The 24,352-nt window shown below is 42.5% G+C and overlaps 1 protein-coding gene and 1 pseudogene across 6 annotated transcripts in view; one reads left to right on the forward strand and one right to left on the reverse strand.

Annotated features, from left to right (window-relative positions):
- DCUN1D4 (defective in cullin neddylation 1 domain containing 4) overlaps window positions 1-22,868 on the reverse strand; it is a 74,176-nt gene extending 51,308 nt beyond the window's left edge. For 2 of the 6 annotated variants that reach the window (XM_025385870.1, XM_025385869.1), the window contains exons 1-3: window positions 22,602-22,862; window positions 2,546-2,616; window positions 2,347-2,386 (exon numbers count right to left, since the gene is read on the reverse strand). In XM_025385870.1, the coding sequence (XP_025241655.1) occupies window positions 2,347-2,386; window positions 2,546-2,616; window positions 22,602-22,626 (136 nt within the window). In that variant the 5' untranslated portion in view covers window positions 22,627-22,862. Of the gene's footprint in view, window positions 1-2,346; window positions 2,387-2,545; window positions 2,617-22,136; window positions 22,280-22,601 lie in introns of those variants that run through there. The other 4 variants (XM_025385868.1, XM_025385866.1, XM_025385871.1 and 1 more) reach the window with 3 other exon arrangements.
- Window positions 469-953, forward strand: LOC112624835 (annotated as a pseudogene).
- Window positions 22,869-24,352: the final 1,484 nt, after the last annotated feature.

Below are 24,352 nucleotides of genomic sequence, written 5' to 3' on the forward strand. Positions count from 1 at the left end.
GAGCAGAGAGCCTAACCCCTCGAACTCCCTTTCAGATCTGCCTGCCAGTGGAGCAAGCTGAAAGTCATAATGCAGGGTGTGAAGGGTCAGCAGGTGTGCTGGCTTGTGCTTATGTAGTTGTGACAGTGATTCAGGTGAAATGCTGAAAGTCCTGTGCATTCTTGCTGCACATCTAAGTTGTGTTTTCAAAAAACACTGTTACTTCAGTCTCCATCTTACACCTAATTTTCAATTGATTTTGAATCAATTTAGAGGAGAAGGTGGGGACAGTCCTAAATCTCAACAGCCCCCAAAATGCACCATTAAATGAAAAAGAAAAACACACTATAACATGTACAGTATGATATCACGGGATGCTAAATTAAAAACCACTACTATAAACATATATGCATGCATACAAATGTGAGAAAGGATCCTGCACCCTCTCATTCCCTCGGCTCTCTCCTTCGCTCACCTTCTTGTACTGCCATGCCCTTCTCTAAAGAGATACCTGCCATTTCCCCCGGCAAGCTCTCTGGCCTGTGGAGGAGGTCAGCATGCAGCTCTGCCTTGCCCAACTCTCCAAGCATACTACAGCCTGACCTGAAGGCCTGCACAGGCTGCAGGCTATGACCTGTACAGTGCCTATGATGATATAATACCACCTATGGAGAAAGTTCTTGCAAACAGACATTTAGATAGCTCCTCCTTCCAGGTGTTGTGGAAGAGTAGCTCCACACTGGCTTGGCTGCAAAACACTTTACAGATGTAGGAGGTGGTGTCATAGAGGAAGATTACAGAGGAAATGTTGGTGCTGTACTGTTTAATTTTGGCAAAGAAAAGTCTGAAGTCAAAAAAGGTGATTGAACTGCACGTCATCTGTGAACAAATTATTTACCCAGAAATAGAAGTTCAAAGCTTTGGATGATACTGAAAGAGGTTCAGAAGGTTTGGGTTCCACTGGAAAGAATTAAAACTTATGCTAAGAATAGAAAATAAGAAATCATACCTTTTTCTTAAAAAATAAAGAGTTTTTGCTTTGAAAAAAATGTCTGAAAGAACCAATGTTAAACCATGCGCTGGCAGATAGTGATAGGATTAGGAGACATAAAAGACAACTGTCACTTTTCACTCTATTTACTTTTGTGCTATTCAAAATTCCCCAACAAGCACTGCTATGGCCTCAATGTTTTTGTCCCTCCAAAATTCACATGCTGAAATCTAATCTCCAGTCTCTTGGTATTAAGAGGTAGAGTTGGGAGGCAATTAGGTCAGGAAAGTAGAGCCCTCATAAATGGAATTAGTGGCCTTACAAAAGAGGTCTGAGGAAGGTGCTAAACTTCCAGCAAAATTATTAAAACACATTTTAAAGTGTTTGAAAATGGCCTGCCCCTTCTGCCATGTTAAAATGCCTGCCCCTTCTGCCATGTTAAGATGCAGTGAGCAAGAGGCACTATCAGTGAGGAACAGACCCTCACCAGACACAGGATCTGCTGGTGCCTTCACCTTAAACTTCCCAGTCTCCAGAACCATGAACAATCAAGTTCTATTGTTTATAAACTACCCAGTTTAAGGGATTTTGTTACAGCAGCCCAGACTAAGACAAATTTCAATTCATCTATTACTATGGCCATTTTCAAACACTTTAAAATGTGTTTTAATAATTTTTGCTGGGAGTTTAGTAACTATAGATCAAATGTAAGTTTCTGAACTTATGATTACTAACAGTTGAGAGAAGTGGTTCTCAAATTGTGGTCTCCAGACCAGCTCCATCAGCACCACATAGGAGCAAACTCTGGGGCCCCACCCCAAGTCTACAGAACCAGAAACTCTGGGGTGGAACCTAACATCTGTACTTTAAACAAGGCCTCCCCGCAGGTGATTATAATGCCAGTTAAACTCTGAGAACCACAGACTTAGAGGACACCTTACACTAATCAAGCTCCAATTTTCCGATTCCTAAATCCTCAGTAACTATAAACACATATATACACACACATTAAATCATTTTTCAGCTCAATTTCTCAAATATTTGTGGAATACCTTCCAAACTGCATTACTGTAGCACCTTTTTAGTATAAATGAAAATACTGCAGTAGAGAAAAAATGGTATCTTGAAACAATTATTCAAGAGAATCTCGAGCCTCTTTAAAGGCATTAAAAAGTGCTTCCACAAGAGATTTCCTACTGGAAAGAAGCTATAACATGGCTGCCTTCATTACTCCCTGAAAAACAACCTCAGCCAAGGAACAACTTGTTAATGGAGTACATTATGACAATACAGGACATTCATAGCTAGTATTTCTCTTTCCTAATTTTACATTAAGAAGTTATTTAAAATTAAGTAGTGTTAGCATTTACAGATACCTGTTTGGTGATCGTCTTGGCCAATGTCTTCTGTTAGGTTCTGAAAGAAATATGTTCGTTATTACCAAGAAATCACACACCGTTAGCATTTTCATAAACTGATATCCTAGTATCTAGAATCTAAATTTTTATCAAATACTCTTACACAAAATGACTACTTCAAACAGGTGGTAATTTTGTCTTTAAAAGAATGACTTACCAGCTTATTAAGGGTGTGGTAGATCTTATGAATATTTGCCAGTGTTGAGAGATGAGAGTTCAGCTGAAAATCTTGAAAAGAAAAAGGAAAAATGTCAGCCTCATTTATTTCCAATATCATAAAAAAAAAAACAAACTCAGAAAATAAGCAAATGTTTTGAAATAATTAAATACTATCTCAATTAACTTGACACTAAATTGTTTTAAAAACATGCAATTAGTGACCTACCTCCTAGAAATAGTCTGACAACAAAGTTAAATTCCCAACCAAATGTTAAAAGTTCATGAAATTTTCATGTGAATTCTAAGGTAAAACAAAAAATACTTCAGTAGTTGTAAAATCCTGTCAGCAGTGAACTTGAACTTAATAGAAAGACATCAATGTTAGCATATTAAACAAATCATAAAAACAGATTAGTCTCAAATGAAATGTTCACTTTCCCCTCTCTTCTCTAGAAATACTGGTATAATTAAGTAAGCTCATGGCAAGAAAATGATAGAAAAGCATCTCAACATTAGTATTTCTTTTTTCTTTTTCTTTTTTTTTTTTTCGAGACAGGATCTCACTATGTTACAGCCCAGGCTGAAGTGCAGTGGCGCAATCATGGTTCACTGCAGCCTCAACCTCCCAGGCTCAAGTGATCTGCCTGAGCCTGCAGGGTAGCTGGGACTACTAGTGTGCACCATTATGCACGGCTAATTTTTCTTTTCTTTTTTTTCTTGTAGAGACGGGGTCTTTCTATGTTTCCCAGGCTGGTCTTGAACTCCTGGGTTCAGGTGATCCTCCCGCCTCAGCCTCCCAAAATGTTGGGATTAAAGGTGTGGGCCACCACACGCATCCTCAACTTCAAGTAAAGTATGTTTGCATACATATTGGGCAATAAAAATGTAAGCTGAAAGTTTATTAACAATTTCATATGTAAGCACCACTGGAAGTATTTTCATAAAATATCAGGATTTACATTAGTTCCTTCTTTCCTATTAGTAAAGGTTAGTATGAAAACGACCATGAAAAGATATTGTAACTCTCCAAGTTATACCATTCTGATAAAAAGAAAGAAAGAAAAAAGCACCCTTTACTGAAACACTTTATTGAGGACACGTATCAGATCCAAAGAACAGACCCAAAGAGCAGGTGCTACAACATCAGGTGTCTGTGCTTGGGCTGGATCCTCTGGGCTGTTACTCTGAACCCTGAAAGCAAGCTGGCTTCCCTGTTCACAGAAAGTTTTACTTTCTCTTCTAAAGCTTGTTGGGCATCCAGTTCTGAGTAGGTCTGCAGGGCAGAGGGGTTGGCAGAAGCAGAGCCCCTAACATTCACATGCGGTGTCAGGAACAGCAGGCCATACCTGTATACATACACGTGCACGTGCACTGTTCACAGTCATAGCCATCTAGAATGGTCCCAAAAACCAGCGTTTTGTGCTGAGAGACAGCCAGAGCAGGGCCTCAAGCTCTAAATGGCCCTGCAATACAGATATGCATGAATTTCTTAGCATCCGAATAGCCTAGCCATGCTTAAGGTAAATGATGACATAATGTGGCTCAGAATCTGGATTTTTCATCTAAATACAACTGCACAGAGGTTTAGAAAAGTATGTGCATTGTATACTTATTTATTTACATTTATATTTACTAAACAAGAACGGGGTAGAAGCTAGAAGCAACAACCCTCTCGCCAGCAAGAGGCATCTCAGGACCAGCAAAAGGTGCTGAGGAGCTTGAACATCCAACTCTTGCACCTCCACCTGATCTACTACCAAGCCATAGCCCCTTTTTTGTACTCTCTCAGATTAAATATAGGAAGACAAATGATACATTCCATTATCACCTTAATATATGAAGTTAAACTCTTGGGCTACCAAAAAGACAAAAAGCAAAAACAGAAAACTTTAGGCTCTGCATTCTGTTTTCACTGAGGACAAGGGAGGGGAGAGAAAAAGGGGCTTGCTAAAAGCTATTCCAGCAATGAGGTCTCTTCTAACTCTCCAGGCTATGCTTTTGTCATTTCACCACCCTGCTGTTAATTCAACTCCCAAAATTTCCATAAGAGAATCTAAATAAACCAAAACTGTTGTATGTTTCTCCCTCCTTTATATAAATATGGAAGAAGTAGACAAGACAAGAAACAAGTTATCCTCAATCTGGAATTCCAGGACTTTCGTGGGTTGGGCCCAACTCATACTCCAAATATCTTCACCACCCCACTCCACAAAACCCTTCCTTCCAACCCCACATTCTGCCCACTGCCCTTCCTACACATAACAGAATTCAAATGTGTGCCCACACATGCGTGTGCACACACACACACACAACCACTCTATTCCTGTCAAAAATCTACTTTGCTTCACAACCTGAGTCTGGAGTCTTAACAGCTGGTTCAAATCTCAGGTCTACCAGTTATTTAACCTAATTCCCAATTTTCTCATCTGTAAATGAGGATAAAAAATTCTCCTTCATAACGTTGTTGTATGGTTGAAAATATTTATCAGACACCTATTACAACGCCTAGGTATGTCAGGTACCCATTACAATACCTGGAACATAGTAAGTGCTCAATAAAAGACATCAATTCCCACTATATTTACTTATACCATTCTCCATACCACACAGCTGTCTAAAATAGTCTCTAACTTTTCCTCAGTCCAATTCTCGCCTCACATTAATGATCCCAAGGTCAGAGCTTCCTCTGTAATTGAGGCAGGTGGCCTGGTACATCTTTATAGCCTATGATGGTGATAGAGTTTGGATATATCTCCATCCAAGTCTTATGTTGAATTGTAATTCTCAATGCTGGAGGTGGGGCCTGGTGAGAGATGTTTGGATCATGCGGGCGGATCCCTCCTGGCTTAGTGCTGTCTTTGAGACAGTCAGTGAGTTCTCATGGGGTTCAGTCATTTAAAAGTGTGTGAGACCTCCTCTCACCCTCTCACTCTCTCCTGCTTTCACCATGTGATGTGCCTGCTCCCCATTCACCTTCCTCCATGATTATAAGCCTCTCTAGAAGCCAAGCAGATGCCAGCACCATACTTCCTGTAAAGCCTGCAAAACTGTGAGTCAATTAAATCTCTTTTCTTTTATAAACTACCCAGTCTCAGGTATTTCTTTATAGTAATGCAAGAATGGCACTGCTACTCGTATACCAGCAACTGATGTTCATAATGTTGACTGCAGATAATCACAACACACAGGAACAAAAATACAGATATTATGTTTAAAATCAGGTTCCACACATGAAGTTTTACTTTACTAAAGGCAACAGGAGTAAACAGGTTCATTTCACAAATACATAATATATGTCAGCAATTCTCCATTTCTATATCCAATCCCTATTGCTACCACACCATCATCACTTCAACCAAAAAAACAAAAAGGAAAAGGAAAAAATGAAACCAGTAACATGGATAATTTTTCTTTCGTCTCATCAACATAAGGAAAAGTTAAGAAGACACAAATTCAGGAGGAAAAAAAGACAAAAATGGCATTAAAAGATAGATTCACAAAGGTTAACACACATTGGATTTACAGTTCATCTGTTCAATGCTCATGGCAAGTAATAGACCTTGAAATCTAAAGTAAATTTCACCTCCTTAAGGCATAGATGTTAAGGATAAAGATCAAATGCTTTACCGAGAATGTATTCTGGAAAGCACTAACTGATTCATAAAAATTTCCTTCTGCTCATATTTCAATTCCAAAGGATAAATGCTAGGTTTTGACTGCATTCCATGATCAAATGGCTCTCCAAAGTAAAGCAGTGCTGAGTCTGACTCTCCTGGGTGACATGGCAACTCTATAGTCTGTATTAAAAGCAGCAATCAGCTCTGCAAAGGCAGAGCGTGTTTGATAAATAGCTTGCCTACGTTATCTTCTGGATTTTCTTAAAACTACCAACAACTGCAGATTGGGCATAAACTTGTCTGGGTTATCTGGTTTTTGTTTTTGTTTTTTGGCTTGTTTTAACTACCATTTGCTGTGACCTACACAAAAGAAAAAAAACGAATGCCACTGAGGGTGTCCAAGTCCATTCCCCCAAACTACTTTAGGTAAGAGAACTCCACAATATAGGCAGAGACATAAACATTCATAAAACAATTATTGATAAGTTCAGACAATGACTGTCAATTGAAAGAAACAAAAATTAACAGTCCTAATAGTTTACTCTCATAAGAGGGTTAGAAACAGAATTTAAATCGATAAAAAGCAAAAACTTCCCTTTATACCATAGTCACTTGTAAAATATAACTGGGACAAGATCTCAATTATAATGGCAACAAAAAGCAATAATACATATAGGAATAAACTCCAATATGTATGATTTTATTGTTCAAAATGAACAATAAAAGTTTACTGAAAGATATACACATAGAGAGATATTTCTGGAATAGAAAGACCCAACGTAAAGCAATCACTTCTCACTTCACTAAACCACAAATTAATGCGATCAAAATTCCTATTCTGCTGGCTCCCCAGTTCTCCACCCCAAAAAAGAGGTGGGGAAAAGAAGGAAGTCAGGCAAGCTTGGCAAATTGATTCTAAAGTTCATCTGGAGAAATAAACATGTTAGCCCTGCCAAGAAATTGTTGAAAAAGAAGAATGAGGATGAACTTGCCCTATCAGATCGATACACAGTATAAAGCAGAGCCTGGTAAACTCTGTGTGAAGGGCCAGATCCTAAGTATTTCTGGATTTCTGGCCCATACAGGCTCTGTTGCAACTACACTGCCATAGTAACTCAAAAGCAGCCATAAACAATACATAAATATGGCTGCTTTCCAATAAAGCTTTATTTATAAAAACCAGGTGGTAGGCTGGATTTGGCCCATGGGTCATTGTTTGCCAAGACCTGGTATAAAGGTACAGTAATTAAAATGTTATACTATGTGTGCAAGAAGAAAAATCAATGACAGAGAATTGACAAACATATACATATAAATATGCATACACAACATATAATTAAATGGCATTTCAAATTCAATGGAGAAGAGATAATAATTCAGTAAACAGAGGGGCAACTGGTTAGCATGTAGAACAAATTAAAATTAATTCCACCTCACCCAACAGTTACAGATGGAAGGGGAAGCTGTTCAAAGCAAAAGAAAACTTATTATGGGCTCAGGGCCTTGCACACTCTGCATCTACTAATCTCTCCAATCTCATCTTCTACCCATCTTCCCCTTGTTCATTCTACTTAGCCACAGTGAGCTTCCTACTGTTTCATTAACACTCCAAGAACACTCCCACCACAGGGCCTTTGCACGTGCTGTTCTCTTTACCTTGAGCCCTCTTCCCCCTAATAATAATATGGTTGCTCTCACACTTCATCAGGTTTCCATTTAAATATCACCTTTGATGGATATGTTAATTAGCCTGATTTGATCACTCCACAATTATGCACATATCAAAACATCACATTGTACTCCACAAATATATACAATTATTTGTCAATTAAGATAAAATTCTTAAAAATCACCTCCTCACATAACCTTGCCAGATCAACAGAGCCCCCTCTTCACTCTATCATCTTACCATGCTTTGCTTTTCTTTACAGCATTAATGCCATCTGACATTATATATTTGTCATCATCCTCTCCCATTAGAATGTAAGCTCCACAAGGGCCTGTGAATCCTGCTTGAGCGTTTAGATTTAATCTCCTAAGGATCTGTACTTCGAACAGGGGCACCAGAGACCATGCAAACATAATGACAGGCATGGCACATTCCAGCAGCATCAATTCTAATCAACAATAATATGACAGTCTTACATGAGAACAAACATAATCCCCACATCAAGCTGTGCTCCCGGAACCCTGAGACAACTTAATTCACCAAACTCTGCACAAGAAAACATTGGTGGGAAGTCTGAGAAGCACTCCTGTGAGTCTTGGTGCCATGGAAGTGTTCTGATCAGGAGAGTTATTTAAAAAGATCACTCTAGGACAAGTGTGCAGCAAAGATGATGGGTGATCTGAATTTAGAGTGGCCATTTATGGAGATGACTAGAGGTGACTGAGGTGGGAAAGGATTAGGGCCATTAGACAGGGGCTGTAAAAGTGGAGAGGAGAGATTCTGAGTACACTGGAGTTACAGAAAATAGACATTTAGCTCACACAAATTCAACTCTTCTCATTTGGTCAAAAAAAAAAAAAAAAAGGAAGAAGCAAGATGAAAAGAAATTTCAGTTGTCTCAGTAACTGCCCACCCCCCATCTACTTAATGAGCATGAGACGTGACACATGAATAGTCACTCCATTGGTCTGTTTCCACATGCCAATCAGATTTTGTGCATCTCACAATACGGGATGAGTCGAGTATTTAAAATGATGTATTTTCATAAAACATGGTCCCTAAACTGAAGTTGAAGCCAAGGCCAGATGCTCAACTGGTGCTCAAATAAACAGCCAGTGATCTATTCCAATGCTGGAGGAAGGAATGGGCTGTGCTGGATTCTTCTGAGGCAGCTTCCAAAGGGGAATCTTCTGCAAGTGTTTCCAATGGTATTTTTAACACCAATGATCTTCACCTTATATAGGGACTTTAGAACCAACCTCTATATAAAATGTGATTGCAGTGTAAGGAAAAACTAACAGGACTGTACATGAGAGATGAGAGCGAGTGAGGCACTCAATGGTTCATGTTCTTTTGTCCAATTCTCATTTTATTAGCTTGAGCAGAGTCAGAGAGCTAGCTATGGCCAAGCTGGGCAAAACTCCTATCTTCTAACTCCTAATCCAAGGCTACTTCTTCCATTCTAAATTATTTCCAATCAAAGCAAAAATATCAATCTCTCTTCACACTCTGTAATACGAAAAAAGCAGCAGCATTTCCTACCCAAAGCTGTCAATAAGCAAGCACATACTTAAAATAATTTAATATTAAAGAAAAAAAATTTTAAACTGGCTGAATCTAAAACAATTCACCATTTTCCCCCCAGGGAAATAATGGTACAGAAAAGATTTAACACTAATGTTAAATTTCTATTTTTAAGCACAATTCACTCTTCTGGTCACTAAAGTGTCATCAAAGTGTTTTATTATTAAACTCCAGCTGAGCAATTCTCTCAGGTATAAAAGTTTTAAATAGTATTATGGTCTTAATAAATGCTTTTTGATGATGATGAAAATGACGAAATAAACCTGTAAAGGTGGCAGAAGGGCAAAATAATGACCATGTTATTGCCAAAAAAGCAAAATATTACTGGACAAAATTAAAGGTTACCATCTAACCTCGGCACTCATCTAAATGTCTCTGGAACAGAACAAGAACACAACTGAGGTACAGGGATCTGCCTCTCTAACTGGGATTCACCAGATAATGCTTAAGGGTATTTCAAGCCATGGGTCACATGGCTCAGGTTCCTGAAAAGTCAATTTTATAACGTGATATGGGAAAAGAAAACAAAAATTGTTAAAGCCAAGGGTGCACTGTGGTTGGGAGCCACTGTTTAGATTTGCCTTGTTTCCTTCCTTCTAGAAATACATGCCCTCTTTTCCCATGGGTTTCACATAGACTAGGGATGAAAATGTCAACGATGTGGAGCAGACACCCATTCCAACCCACAAAGGATGCGTAACAACCACTTACTTGAATCACTGAGATGTTGTATTTGCTATTGCAGCATAAAAGAAAAAAAAAATTCTAGTCCTCACAAGGCTCTACGCGATCTGACCTAAGTCATCCCAATACATTATCCTTGCCTACTCCATTCTAGCCACACAATTCGTGAATATTCAAGTGAATTCCTACTTCAGGGCCTTTGCATTTACTGTGCCCCTCAGCCTCCATGACCCTTGATAGCTGTCCTCAACAGCTATCTTTCCTGAAATATTTATTTAAATGTCACCTCATCAGAGACATCTCATCTAATTTATTTATGCAAAATAGTATCTCCATCTCCCAGTGGATTTAGATTTTTTTCATAGCACTTATCACCTTCCTGATATTAATAGCTTTGTTGAAATATAATTCACATAGCATGCAATTCACTCATTATAGTGTAAAATTCAATTGTTTCAGTATATTCGGAGTAGTGCAAACGTCACCACAATCTAATTATAAAACATTTTTTATTAGCAGTCATTCCCCATTTCTCCCTTCACCCCTCTTCAGCCCCTAGGCAACCACTAATCTACTTTCTGTCTCTCTAGATTTGCCTACTCTAGACATTTTATATTAGTAGAGTCATACAACAGGAAGTCTTCCATGATCCTAACATTATATTATATATTTATTTATGTCTTTGTCACTCTTCCTAGAGCCCAAACTCCATGAGGATAGGGTCTTCCTTTTGCTTTATTCACTACTCTATCTCAATATATTTTGGAGTATCCCTTATCAGAAATGCTTGGGACCAGAGCATTTCGGATTTCAGATTTCTTCAGGTTTTGTTGTTTGTATTATACTTACCAGTTGAGCATTCCTAATCCAAAAATCTGAAAAGCTACAATGAATATTTCCCGTAAGTGTAATGTCAGCACTCAAAAGTTTCAGATTTTGGAGCATTTTGGGTTTCATATTTTCACATAAAGGGTATTCAACCTGTACCTACAACAGCGCAAACCTAGTACAAGGCAGGTACCAATAAATGGGGGAATAAATGCTTTAAAAATAGTTACTAAATTTAGCAACATGAAGGTTACTCCATGACCTCAGAGAAGACTGCAATGACAGAACTGAGACCAGAACAAAGTGGGCTGAGGATAGTATGAATGATGAAGAAATACAGACTATTTCAAGCAAAGACAACTTGTTCAGTAAGTTGGTTATAAACGGGAGACTAGAAATGCATGTGGGTTTGAAGGAGTGCTGAGTTTGGGTTTTACCATGGCCGGATTTGAGCATGTTTAAAATGCTGCTATTAGTTTTGCTTAGTATCCTGGAGAGTTACAGTAGCCAGACTGTGAAGAGGCAGGTCAGATCACAAGTCAGTGAAGATCTAATACACACTCAAAGATCATAGTACATATATTTTCAAAAAGTACAAAATGCAATTTTAAGTAAAAAAGATCACATTAAAAATGAGTTACATCTCAAATAACCTGAAATATAAAATGTACCATAAAGTAAAATCTATGTCAAAACCATAAAAAAGTAGTGTTTTAAATGATTTACAATACCAATTTACAACTCTGTATATTAACTGATAGTCACTAGCTATATGACATGGCACAGGTCTCAGTTTCATTTGTAAAAACAAATACATTCACATTTCAGACTAAATTATTAAAATACAAAGATCTGAAATGTTTTCTATACTGTAAACCTAGGAAAAACCAAAACCTAGGTTTATGGGTCAGTTTCATACTACATGTCCTTCATGGCTACAAGCAAGAATTTCTTGTTCTACAAAATGGATCATCACAGTGCCTGCCTCATAAGGATATCATAAGGATTAAATGAGTTAATGCTGCACTGTGCTTCAAACAGTGCACGGCACAGGGGAAGCACTACCAAGTATTGGCTTTTATGTCATAGGCGAGCAGGAAGGGTCTGTGTAATCTGCCCAGTGCAGTGCCCATGGCGGAGCTGTTGCATCTTTTGAGCCCCATCCCCACAGCCCAAAATAAACTCAGCTTCCTAATTAAGCTATTAATGTTTAAATGAAACAATTGGCTACACAGTGGAATCACTTAAGAAGATTGAAAAACACCAAATACCAGGGTCCCAATCCAGATCAATTAAATAAAAACGGGAGTGGGGCACCACGTGCTTCTCAAGCAGCCCAGGTGATTCTAACATGTAACCAGAGAAGTAGATTCTATCCCCGACTCTCAACTCAATCCCTGGCCTGCCAGTAGCCAATCTACTCCTGGAACAACCTCAGTACCGCTAGACAGGAATCTAACTCATTCACCATACCCTATCAGCACATGATGAAAAGGCCAAGGTCCAGGAAAAAGATTGCAGAGCTGAAAAGCAGGGTAAAAATCGAAAGAACTGAAAGTAGCAGGTGAGGAAAGTGTTAACTAACTTCATTCTCCTCATCAATAAATGCTATGTACAAGGCACAAAAGCCAAAAGCCAAGGGAGAAAACTGATAAGGGAGCGGGTCATTCAAAGTGACTCAGCATTTTCACTGAACACAGATCCAAAATTAAAGCCATCCAAGCATAATGCTGCTGGCTTTTTCTTCCTCTTGCAGGACTCAAAAAAGGGGCTGGGAGAAGGAACCATCCGCCCAAGGGAGGCAGCATCCATCCATCGCCCACCACACTGCCTGTGCCTACTGGTGCTATCCCAAGGGACTCAGTCACTTTAGGACACCCAGTCTGGCTGCACTCCCAATGTGACACGGTACAAAGGGCCCTAGCTTCATTCTCCTCACCCCACCTACCCACTGAAGGTGAGCACAAATAATCTGTGCTACCCACTGAAGAACACAGAATCACTGGATAGTTCAGAGTAAAAATCCTTTCATTTCACTAATGTTAAATGAGCCCAGATTTTGGTTAAAGAATGTCAATCAGCTCTGATAACAGAAAGCCCTGGGTTGGAGTCAGAGCTCCAACTGAGTCCTAACTGAGTGACCCTGTACATGCTTCCAAACTTCACTGTGCCCGTGTCCTCACCCATAAAGCCGAAATAACACAACCCTCTTTGCGAGGCTACTGTGAGGATTATTAAATGAGATGGTGCATGCCAAGCACTTAGCACAGTGCTGGTCCATATTATGTGCCAATCAAGGTTAATTGTTTTCATCCCTATTATTACTAGAACGTAGAAGACACTGAGACAGACTGAACCTAGAACTGCAAAAAGACAGGGCAGAAGAGATCACAAGGTGACGGTGTTTAAAACTACTAATTCACTAGCTATTGGACTTAAATGTACAACTATCCCGTTTCCTGTTTAATTAATAATTAAGAAGTGATCTGTGGTTTAATTTTGGGAATTGCATATGTAGGACAAGACATTAAACTTACCCTAACCTATAGGAAAAAAAAAAGAGAAAAATAATTTCAAAAATGTTAAGCAAAAATGATATTAGTAGTTGTTTTCTAGTTTTGCTGCAATGTCATTGAGATCTCCTATATTTAAAAATAACAAGTCTATTTAAATAAAATCTAAGAAAACTAAAAATGACTATTTCATTAGAGTATGCAAATACTTTGCCACAATTCTTCAGTTTCCCACTTAAAATCAGTTTTTAAATGCCTACTCTCATTGTAAGCAAACCGGCAAAAATGAGAGGAGATGAAGAAGAATGGGAAAGAAGAGACTCAGAAATCCCAGATCCTGATCCTGCTGAGACTCATTCCAAGAAGAAAAGAACCAAGACATAATCACATCAACTGGCTCTGTCATCATCATTCATAGGCCAGTGACAAAAGTAAAAAAAAAGAATTCCAATATACATGCAGTGAGTGTTCCAATCAGGGTTCAATGAAAAGCACAAACAAAATGTTAAGAATGATTTCAGTGGCAGTAGAGGGTTACCAAGACCACAGAGTCAGAATGCTTGGGTTAGAATCTCAATTCACCACTTATAAGCTGTGCGACCTTGAAGAGGTGAGTGATCCTTTCTACACCTCAGCTTCCTCATCTGTGAAATGGAGATAATAACAGTCCCTAACTTATTGAGGGCTGCTGGGAGGATTAAATGAGTTAATAGAGGCAAAGCAGATGAGGCAAATCCAAGATTATCACTGAATTTGTGTTAGTCCCTCCCCATTCCCCTTTGCTCCTCCTCCCTCCCTGTGCCCCACCTCCGAGCTTTCTTCTCTCAGTTCCTTTCCACTCATACACTCTCTCCCTGGTGCCTCTTTTGAGTCCTTCCCACCGCCCACCACCCCACCCCTGCCACCAGCTCTTGCCTAGCCCTGCACCTCACCTTCCCCTCCACTCTAGCCTACCAAACACTCACCCTCTCCTGCTACAGTTCTCTGTCCCCACCATGTTGTCACTGGCCTTGGAAAGCTCCCACCTGACCCCATGTGCCACCTGCACATGCACACAGATCCTGTTCTTCATATAATAAAACGTCAAAAGCTACACAACTCACATGACAACTGCTAACCATTCCCCACATGTTCTCAAAGCCCCCGCTGGGCATCCATCTAACCTAGCAGGCATCACCAATCCATGCATCCATTCCTTCTCTGTCTCCACCCTGAACTCACTGAAGGAAGCTCCTGAAGCCCCGGTCGGTCTCCCCAACGCAGTCCTGCCTGTGACAGCAGCACCTGGCAGCAAAAAAACCCTTGAATGTCTGCTGAATGGCTGAGTGAGGGAATGCCTCATTTGGTTCTGTTCTTTCTTATAACCTCTTTTCTTCTCAAGAGTTATTTTTTAAAGTCTACCTAGGAGACTATCATCACACAGTAATTATAAGCAACAAAAACATGTTATGTGTTTCATCTCATTTAATCTTTGGGACTACTTATAATCTTGCCTCCTACTTTCTTCCCCCTGCCTGCCCCCACACCTCTACTCTTAAGCACCCCAGCCTCTACTGTTCCTCAAATACAGGCCTGCTCTCCACTCTGAGCTTCTGCATTTATGTTCTCTCTGCCTGGAATGGCCCCTCACCTCCATCAGGGCTTAGCTTAAAACCTCCTTAGTGAAGCCTTTCCTGGCTCCGCTATTTAAAATTACAACACCCTCCACCCCACCCGACGCCCGCACACAGGGGTGCCTGCATGCACTCCTTCCCTGCTGTTTTTCTCTACAGAACCTATCACCATCTGACATACTACACAATTTACTTGTTATTATCTGCCCCCTCCCCTACACCAGAATGAAAACTTCATAAAAGATGAAGAGCAGGGCCCCTACACTAGAATGAAAACTTCCTGAAAGATGAAGAGCAGGTACGTAGTAGGTACCCAATAAACACTTGGCGACTGAACAACTCCACAGCCTTCAACAGGTAATTTTTAGGTGTGAGGGCTCTGAAGCCCACACAGAGCAGCTGGGTAACTCTCTTCCAGTCCCTCAGCTAGGAGATGACAGAGCAAGGATTTGAATCCAGCCATTTTGGCTTTCCTGCCTCCCAACATGACCTAAATAACAATTAAAAGACATCATCCCATCCATGGAGAAAACCCGAGCCCTGCATGTCTACAGGCCACAGAGAAGCCAGAAAAGCCATCCACTGGAAAGCCGCTCACCAGAACAAGTCATCTAACTCAAGACACTTCCATGCGGCAAAGTATTATTTATCAGATTGATAATTTATACAGCACTGATAGTTTTCCTTTGGATTTCATAGTTCAGTAAAAATGAGAGATTTATCATGCCTTTATTATACTGTAATATCCTCAGGAACAGCAAAGTGACAATTCATCAACTAATACGGAGGAGGCCTAAGATGACTAAAAGCCAACAATTATGGTAGTGGGGCAGGGAGAGAAGCACTGACTACAAGGGGGCCCAAGGGAACTTTTGGGGTAATGAAATGTTCTATATCGTTAGTACATTCACCAAACACTTAAAATGAGTACAATTTTATAATACATAAAATTATACCTAAATAACGTTGACTAAAAAGGTATTTGGTACATCAGATGTAATTTTTGGCTAAACAAAATAAACATTCCACTAAAACACACACACACATGCACACACATATTTCTGTAGCTAATATTCCCATAGAGCCAAAAAAAAAAAAAAAAAAATTGCACGAGGAGTTACGTATTAGCTCCTAGGCATCCCAACTTTTGGGGGACAAAGAATTAGGAAAAAGCAGCAGTAGAGTGGCACATGATGAGACCCAGTGTGTGGTTTGGAGTACTGCCTGACCACCAGCAAACACAGTTCCCACACCCACAGCTGGTATCGACTGTGTCCTCCTCCGGTCCTCTGGGTCACCTCTGACCAGAATGTACAGGCAGCCAGGATGAAAAAAAAACATCACTGCTCTTCACAAGGGCTTCAACCACCTATCTGACCAGCAACAGTGACAAGTCTGGATGCTGAAGTATCAGAATTCTTAGTGGAGGGCATCAGAAACTAATTCTAGCTAATTTAAACAAAAAAGGATTTATAAAAAAGGGGGAGTGCTATTACACAGTTTGCAGAATCTCCCCCTGGTCATAAGGGCACACAGCAGACTGCATCATGATTACAGCCACAACTAGACCTTGCCTCTAGAAGCAGCACGGCAGCCACCACTGTGCATCCCTCCAGAAAATGGTCACATGGGCTACTCTTCTTTCCTTGCCTCCAGCCTCAGGTTCACAGTCTCAGGTGAATGTGTCTGAGAAGATCTGTCTGCTAGGGTAAGAATTCTTCAACTAGACGAAGAGTCAGGGTCCCACAAGACTGACCGTGTCCATTACAGATACAAATGGATTACTCCCCATCTCTGCAAATCTACTGATACAGGCCAGCAAAAAACTTCACAAGGAAAAAAAAATCCTCGAAGGCAGAACTAGAATAAATGATACCACAGGTAATGCTATTTGAAGAAGGCTGGGGTCTTTTTTATATCTAGTGTTTTATTAAGTACATTAGTTATAAGCGACAAGCCTATCTTCCTAGATTGAACATAACTCATTAACAGCATTTTCTGATTAAAAGCAATTCAAACCTGAAGTAGCAAATACTTTGCTACATCTAAAACTGTCATACAATGATTGTTAAAATACCTAATTCTATTTAAAATGTATTTCAGTGTTTTTCTTCTTAAAACACATTTTTAAATACATGTTCTGCTTAGAATACTTCTCAAGAAGTACTTTTCCTAATGTACATTTCAAAAGAAAAAAAGCAAGCTATGAGAATTAACACCAATTGAAGTTGACTAACTATAAAAACTTACCAGCATTTATGATTCATCAAAGAAAATTTTACTGTGTAAATCTGAACTTCAACTTACAGTCTAAATGAAGAAAGACTTTCAACGATCTCACTATATTGTTAACTTAAGAAATAAATCCTTAGGACCAGAATATGGATATAAAATAAAAAGAAGGGAAAAGGACAAACACTCTAGGCCCCTTAACATCAGACCTGTTAATGCTGCCTTAACCTTCTGCAGGTAGGATGCTGACACGAGAGACCAGAAATGGATGTGTGCACATTCACAAACGCTCCTTCTGTTCCCTCAGCACATTACTAGCATTTTACTCTCTCCTTGAGAATTTCTCCATGCCACATTCTCTAAAACTGATATTTGCATATATTTGAAAAAGAAATATTAGTTTGCATACAACTGACTTTGTCTAAAAAATGCAAAGAATGAATAGGTGAAAGCTTGTGTTCCTTAAAGAAAAATCTAAAGATAATGAAAGACAACAGCAGCAGGAAGAATTACTTTTCCTAGATAATGCACAAGTTATTCAACAGTTGATCATTTAAGTTCAATTCAATACATATTTGGGGACCTATGCAACGCATCATGCTAGATGCTAAAGTGGATACTAGGTAAGACATGGTCCCAGATCTCAAAAAGGTAATAATCTAATTGGGGAGGGTAAATAAAAGTAAACAAGCAGCTATTGTTATGTAACACAAAACTGAGTAACAGAAGGAAGCACTGCTTCAGAGATTCCATGGAAGGAGAGAGTCTGCCAGAGAGGGAGCACAGCAAAGAAAAATTCTAAAACAGCAGCACTGAGGGCAGCTGGAGCCGGGTACAGTGGTGTGCACCTATGGTCTCAGCAACTCAGAGACTGAGGTGGAAGGACCCCTGGAGCCCAGAGTTCGAGTCCAGCCTAGGCAACATAACAAGACCCCACCTCTAAAAAAAAAAAAAAAAAGGGAGAAAAATGTATTGCTGGTTATTGTAACACTGTAAGAAAGGCTGTCTCAGACATAAGGCCATGGCAATAGGTATGGGAAAGAGAGGCTGGGCATGGGAAGAGATGCAATCTCTCCTTGCCACTGACCAGGGAAGAAGAGGATAAGAAATGTCCAGGATCTCAGTGTGGGTTATTAAAATTACTGCAGTTTCATTTACCAAATGAATAAAATTTATTAGTTTTGTTCTCTTCTTTGTTTTGACTATTAAGAAGCTCAGTGCCAAATATTTCTAACACATGGCAAGTGTTTCTGTGTACCTTATAAGTCTATATATAGATTTTCCTTCTCTTCACAGGATTTTATCTATATTTAGCAAGTCACCCCTAATTCTTTTAGAATAAGGCAGAAATGAAATCAACATAAAGGTTGAGACCAAGCCAGAGACAGCTGGCCGAAGTAGCTGGTTCAGGGATATAACCTGCAAGCTGCCAACCCAGCGCATTCTTCTCACCCTTCTTCCACCCTATGAAAGGCCATATCTTACAAGAGATGCTGGAAAATGCCAGACATTCACTGCCTCAGCCTCCCTCACAGCTAGCAGTGGCATGAGATCAGTTCGATCCAATGACACTGAAATGAAACTCTCCAAAGTGAGTTTCTGCAAAAGACTTCTCCGTTAACAGGGAGTTATAAGGAAATATGCACCTTCCCTGCTTTCCAATCCAGGCATGATGTCTGGTGCTACAGCAACCATACTGCAAACATGAGGCAAATGAGCCTGAGGAATAAAAGCTAAAACACTTAGAAGAAGAAAAAGATGCAAAGAGCCTAGATCATTAATGACATTATTAAGCCACTGCACCAGCTTTAGAACCAACTACTTCTAGGTTTCTTGCTACTGAACGATAATAAGCCCTATTATTTAAGCCATTAATTTGAGCATTGTATTGGCAAAGGCATCCTAACTGATACAACAAGAGATCATCATGAGGTCAGTTTCTCACAGGTTGATCTTTATACTGCTGAGTTACCAGGGTTATTAGATATTATTAGTTATAATTAGCAGATGATGATGACTGAGATAATAATGTAAACATGTAGCCAGGAAGAAGATAGTAAGCCAAGAAGAGCTGCTGGGAGCAACTTAACACAAAAACAGAAAAGGAGATAATGATAAAGTTTGAAAAAATATGATTAAGTGTCAGTAGGGGTACATAGAGGTTAAGAACAGAGGAATAAGAGAGTAAATGAATAGAAGTCCACTAAGATAGAGAAAATGAGGCAGGCCTTCTTTTCCAGCAATGTGACAGACAAGATTACCTAAAAATTCTTCTTAATATAAAACAGTAAAAAATTCTAGGTAACGTGTAAGAACCATCTGTTTAAATGAACAGCTAGGTTCACAAGAAAATAAAGGACCTCCCCAAGGGCCAAAAATCAAAAAGGAACCTAAAAACCAGAGCAGAAAGTGTACAGTGATACTGTGTAGGAGCCTAGGGCTTTGGGGAATGGATGGAGGTGGGCTGTATGTGTATAAAAAGCACCTGCTCTTTGGGATGTAACAGAACAAAAGAAAAAGAGAAAGCTATGACTAGCTTCATATTTTCTTTAAAAACACCATTTTGAAGACAATTATAGCTCTTGCATGTTTTTCAATCTCATCACTTTACCCTCTGCAAGAAAAAATTCCAGAGCTAAATGCATATTTTTGTACATATTTATATATTACCAAGAGTTTCCTGGATATTTCACCACACGATTATGTAAAATACGACAGATAGATATAAATGATCTCCACAAGAACACCACAGACTGCCCAATTTTTCACTCATCATGAAAAGAACCATCAAACAATCAAGTATCCAAGTTCAGTATGTTTGTAATCACACCAAAAGGTTTACAAACCTTAGGACTTCTTGGTAATATTTTTATCATCAGAAAAATTACAATATTCTTCTAATGACCATGTTGCCAATAGTTTCATAATACCTTATATTTTACATACAAAAATCTATCATCTCTGCATTAAATCTTAGCCTTCTACATTACAGATTCTGGAGTGCCTTCCCTGTAAACAGTAAAGGGAACTGGTGAAGGATGTGATGTTTAGGGAGTCTACCTACAGAGAGGAAGGTTTCTAATATTAAGGAGAGAAGGAATTGCAGCCTGCAGCTAAAAACAAAGCAAGCAAACAAAAAAAAAGTCTTACGGTTCTCCACTTCTTACAGTTTTCTTCTATTCTCATTTGCTTTCCAAGCTTCTTCGAAAATTGAAGACATCACATATCACCTTTGCTCACCTTCATATTTCCACCCTAAATTCCATTAAGCCACCTCCATCATTCATTTCAAGTGGGTTATTTTTTCAAACACCCCAAGAAATACCAACACACAGTCTACATTATCTTTACGAGGGTTACATGTACCTCCACTGTGTTCTCATATTTATGTAAGGCAGTGTTTGAACCCAGTGCTTACATACACTGGATGCCATAATACACCATTCTAAAGGTTGCTTTACATTGTATTGCTTCTTGAATGTTTTCCCACAACCTGTGCGCATGATGGTTCAAGACCAAGCATTTATTCCACGAGTGAGGCCAACAAAATGCAGGGGGAAATTCACTTGGGGATCAAGAACCCAAGCCTGAGAGGGCTGCGCCTGGCTTGGGCTCTCCCTCTCGCAAGGGAGAAGGGCTGGGGAGCCGCTCCGTCTCTGGGAACTCAACCGCCTCCCGAGAGCGCAGAGGGGCTGGCCAGGTAATAAAGCACAAGTTCGCCGAGCAGGGAGGCTCCGAGGGCGCGCTGCAGGCCGGGACTCGTTTCCACAGTTACCCACGTGCACCCAACCCAACCGCGGTCCGGCGCGGCCGCGACTACAAGTCCCAGAATTCCGCGGAACCGCATTTCCCCTTCACACTGGTTGACTGGAGACAAACCCTAAAGGAAACCCCTCAAGCGCCCTCCCAGCACGCCTGGGAGAAGTCGCGCCCCCAGGGCGTGGCGCGCGGCCTAGGGCCCAGCCATCCCTCCAGGGAAGCGGGTTCCATGGTACCAACCCCCACACCTAATAGCCAGAAATTAGACAACTGCGTCACAGACTACCAAACCCACGGACTGCCAGGGACCCCGACATCTCCCCCGCGCCAAGCCCCGGACCTGGCCTTCAGGGCCCGACCCCTCCGGCTCCTGCGGCGGAAAACCCGCAGCCCACACCCCTGCCCCGCCTCCTAGTCTCGCAGCCGGAGCCCGCGCCAGCGCCGACCTCGCTTCCCGCCGCCCCGGGGGAACCGCGGCCAGTTCCAACCTTGGGGCACTTACCTCGTCCCCTCCACCTCAGCACCGCCCCCTCCTCTCTCCGCACCCAGAAGCTTGGAATCCCCACTCAAGGGACCCTGCCTCGACGGGGAGAGGAAGCACCTCCCCTAAGCACAGTCTGACACCCCCTTAGCCCGGCTCCGGACCGAATCTGGACATGACAATCCTCCTGGCCAACTCCGCCCCACCTCCTCTTCCTCCCCGACTAGCTCCTCACCCCCACTTTATTTCTCTACCCCTGCCCCCACTCTGCCACCCTAAATCCTCCCCACCTTTTTCTCCTCTTCCTCCCAATCGCCCTACCGTTGTACACTTGCCCCATCCCATTACCTCAATATCTTTCCCTACCACCACTCTCCGCTACCCACCGCCCTTCCAACGCCCCTCCCGCCTCGCCGGACTCCCCAACTACCATTACACCCCAGTCCCTCCCACCACCTCGCTCTCCCGTTACATCAGCCCTCATCCCCTCGCCCGCCCTCCAGCCCCGCTCTGTGGCTGCCCCCATTCCCCCAACCCATTGTTCCCCCCACCCCCGCCAACCAGCCCTTCTTCCAATTGTCCCCGCCCCCGCGCCCCCCTCTCACTCACCCGCCTTTCTCACGGAGCCGCCCGCACCGCTCAGGCCTTTGGAAATCCTTTGGAATCCCCGCTCGCTCGCTCCCTCCCTCTCCTCGCCGGTGCCACCCTCCCGGCCCTGCCCGCTAGAGCCCAACGCCGCCTCCACCTCCATGCACCCCGGACACTCGGGTCTCGGCCCTTCATCGCAAGTCCAGCCCTCCCTTCCCCCAACACTGAAACAGAGCCAGTCCCCCCCCCACCTCCGCCCTCCCCGCAGGCCGGCCCCTTCCCCCTACGCCCGCCCCCGCCCCACGCCGCCCGCCAGCCCGCAGCGTCACCGCCCGCCCCGGCCCCGGGAGGGGAAGGGGTGGCTCCCGGGCAAGGGCTCCCGGCGCGTTTCGGGACCGGAGGCATGGGGCGGGGACTGCAGGAGTCGAGTGGCTAGTGCTGGTAGCCGCCCGGCCCCGGCCCGCTGGCTGGCTCTCCGCTACTCACTGACAGCGGCGGCATCCGAGTGCATTTTCAGGCAGCTCACACCCCGCTCGCCGCCCAGGATTCCGCGCTCGCCTCGCGGTCCCCCGACCAGCTCACTGCACCTCGGCTCGGAGCTGACGACCCGCCGCCAGGCACTCCCAGCCCGCCCATCTCGCCTTCTCCATTGGCTAAACCGCGGCGGAGAGGCCGCCCCGCCGCGTCTCTCATATGACAAAAGGAGTGCCGGTAGCGCTGGTCTGGAGCTGGCAGCGAGGCCCCGCCCCCCACGGGCCAATACGATTGGTCCTGGGGCCTTGTCTTCGTAACGCCCCAGGCGGAGGCCACGCTCCGGAGCAGCGGGTTGGGCCCGGCTGCTGTCAGTCACCCCCAGGGGTCCGAGAGCGCGTGTAGGGGCGATGCTGGAAAATTGGTCCACCTTGACCCTGAAACCCCGCCCAGTGGCGGGCGTGATTGGTGGAGCTGCAGACCCACCAAGAAAGATGGGTCGGCGTCTGAAACAAAGCTCGCGAAGTGTTTCCCAAAGAATCGAGCAGGCCAGCGCAGTTGGGGCGGCTCGTACCCGCTGCTGGAAGTAGGGAAGTGCGTCCGTCCCTAGCGCCCGGCGCGACGCGGCCGGGTCTCCCGCCACTTGTCCCACGCCTCCGGGCGGCTCCTTGCAGGAGCCCACTTCGCTCCGAACTTGAACTGGGACTTCCCTTGCCCGCTGTTTCCTACTGCAGGAAACTGGATTAAGAATTGCCGCGTCTTCATTTCCAGCAAACCCTGTGGTGAGGAGCAAATTTCCATTTCTCCTACGAAGATCCATCCCCTCCCCACTTTCGAAATCCACTTCTTTTCGAGAGTCCGCACACTTGTTTGCCAGAGTTCGCACACTTCTTTCCTCTCGTCACAAACGTCTGTTAAAGAGGCTTCGAATGCCACGAGCGTTGTCCGTCACACATATCTGTATGCCCCAGACATCAGACAGAAATACAGGGCCGCGCTCTAAGCTGCGGACTCAGCCTGACACATGGACCAGTCCAGGGGGCAGGCCACCAGCCCGCGAAAGACCCCCCGCGGCATCTAAGAAAACCTGTCACTCACGCGGAGAGGCCGTCCAGAAATTGAAACTGGCTGTTATTTGGCACAGAGAGACGCTAATTTTGGTGAATTCTTCTGACCCTAAGTCAAGAATTTGCACCATTTCCATGAGTTCTGCCCTGGTTTTTCAATACTTGAAACTAACTTAACACGCTGCGTTATAGCAACAGAATAATATTTCGAGATATTAACGGAGGATTCCCCCCACCCCAACCCACCCCTACCCTACCCTGCCTGCATCCCCATCCCCACCACCAACTCCAACAACAACATACCTACAAGGCATCCCCATATCCCAAGGCCCTGCCCCATCTGGGAGCCTCAAAGAGTGGTGACACCACAAATCACAGGTAACAGAACGCATGGTCTTTTTGGTTTTAGATTTCTACAGCCAAGGCTTTTGGGTTTCGAGGCTCTGAAATTTAGATTTTAAATCAGGACACAGATGTTATGCTATTTGGAAGGGGCTCAGACAAACCAGTTTCTGTGTCCCACAGCACTCCCATGCTAAAACGCTCCCTCCATCTTAATCTCTAATTTCTCTTTAATAAATTACATCCTTATAATTTTATTTATATCATATTTTTATCATTCAAACATTTATGAATCACTTTATGGAATCTCAGAACTGTACCTGAAGTTATTTATTATTTACTTCAGGTTCCTTCTCA

This window comes from Theropithecus gelada, chromosome 5 (genome assembly GCF_003255815.1).
Source record: "Theropithecus gelada isolate Dixy chromosome 5, Tgel_1.0, whole genome shotgun sequence".
NCBI lineage: Eukaryota > Metazoa > Chordata > Mammalia > Primates > Cercopithecidae > Theropithecus > Theropithecus gelada.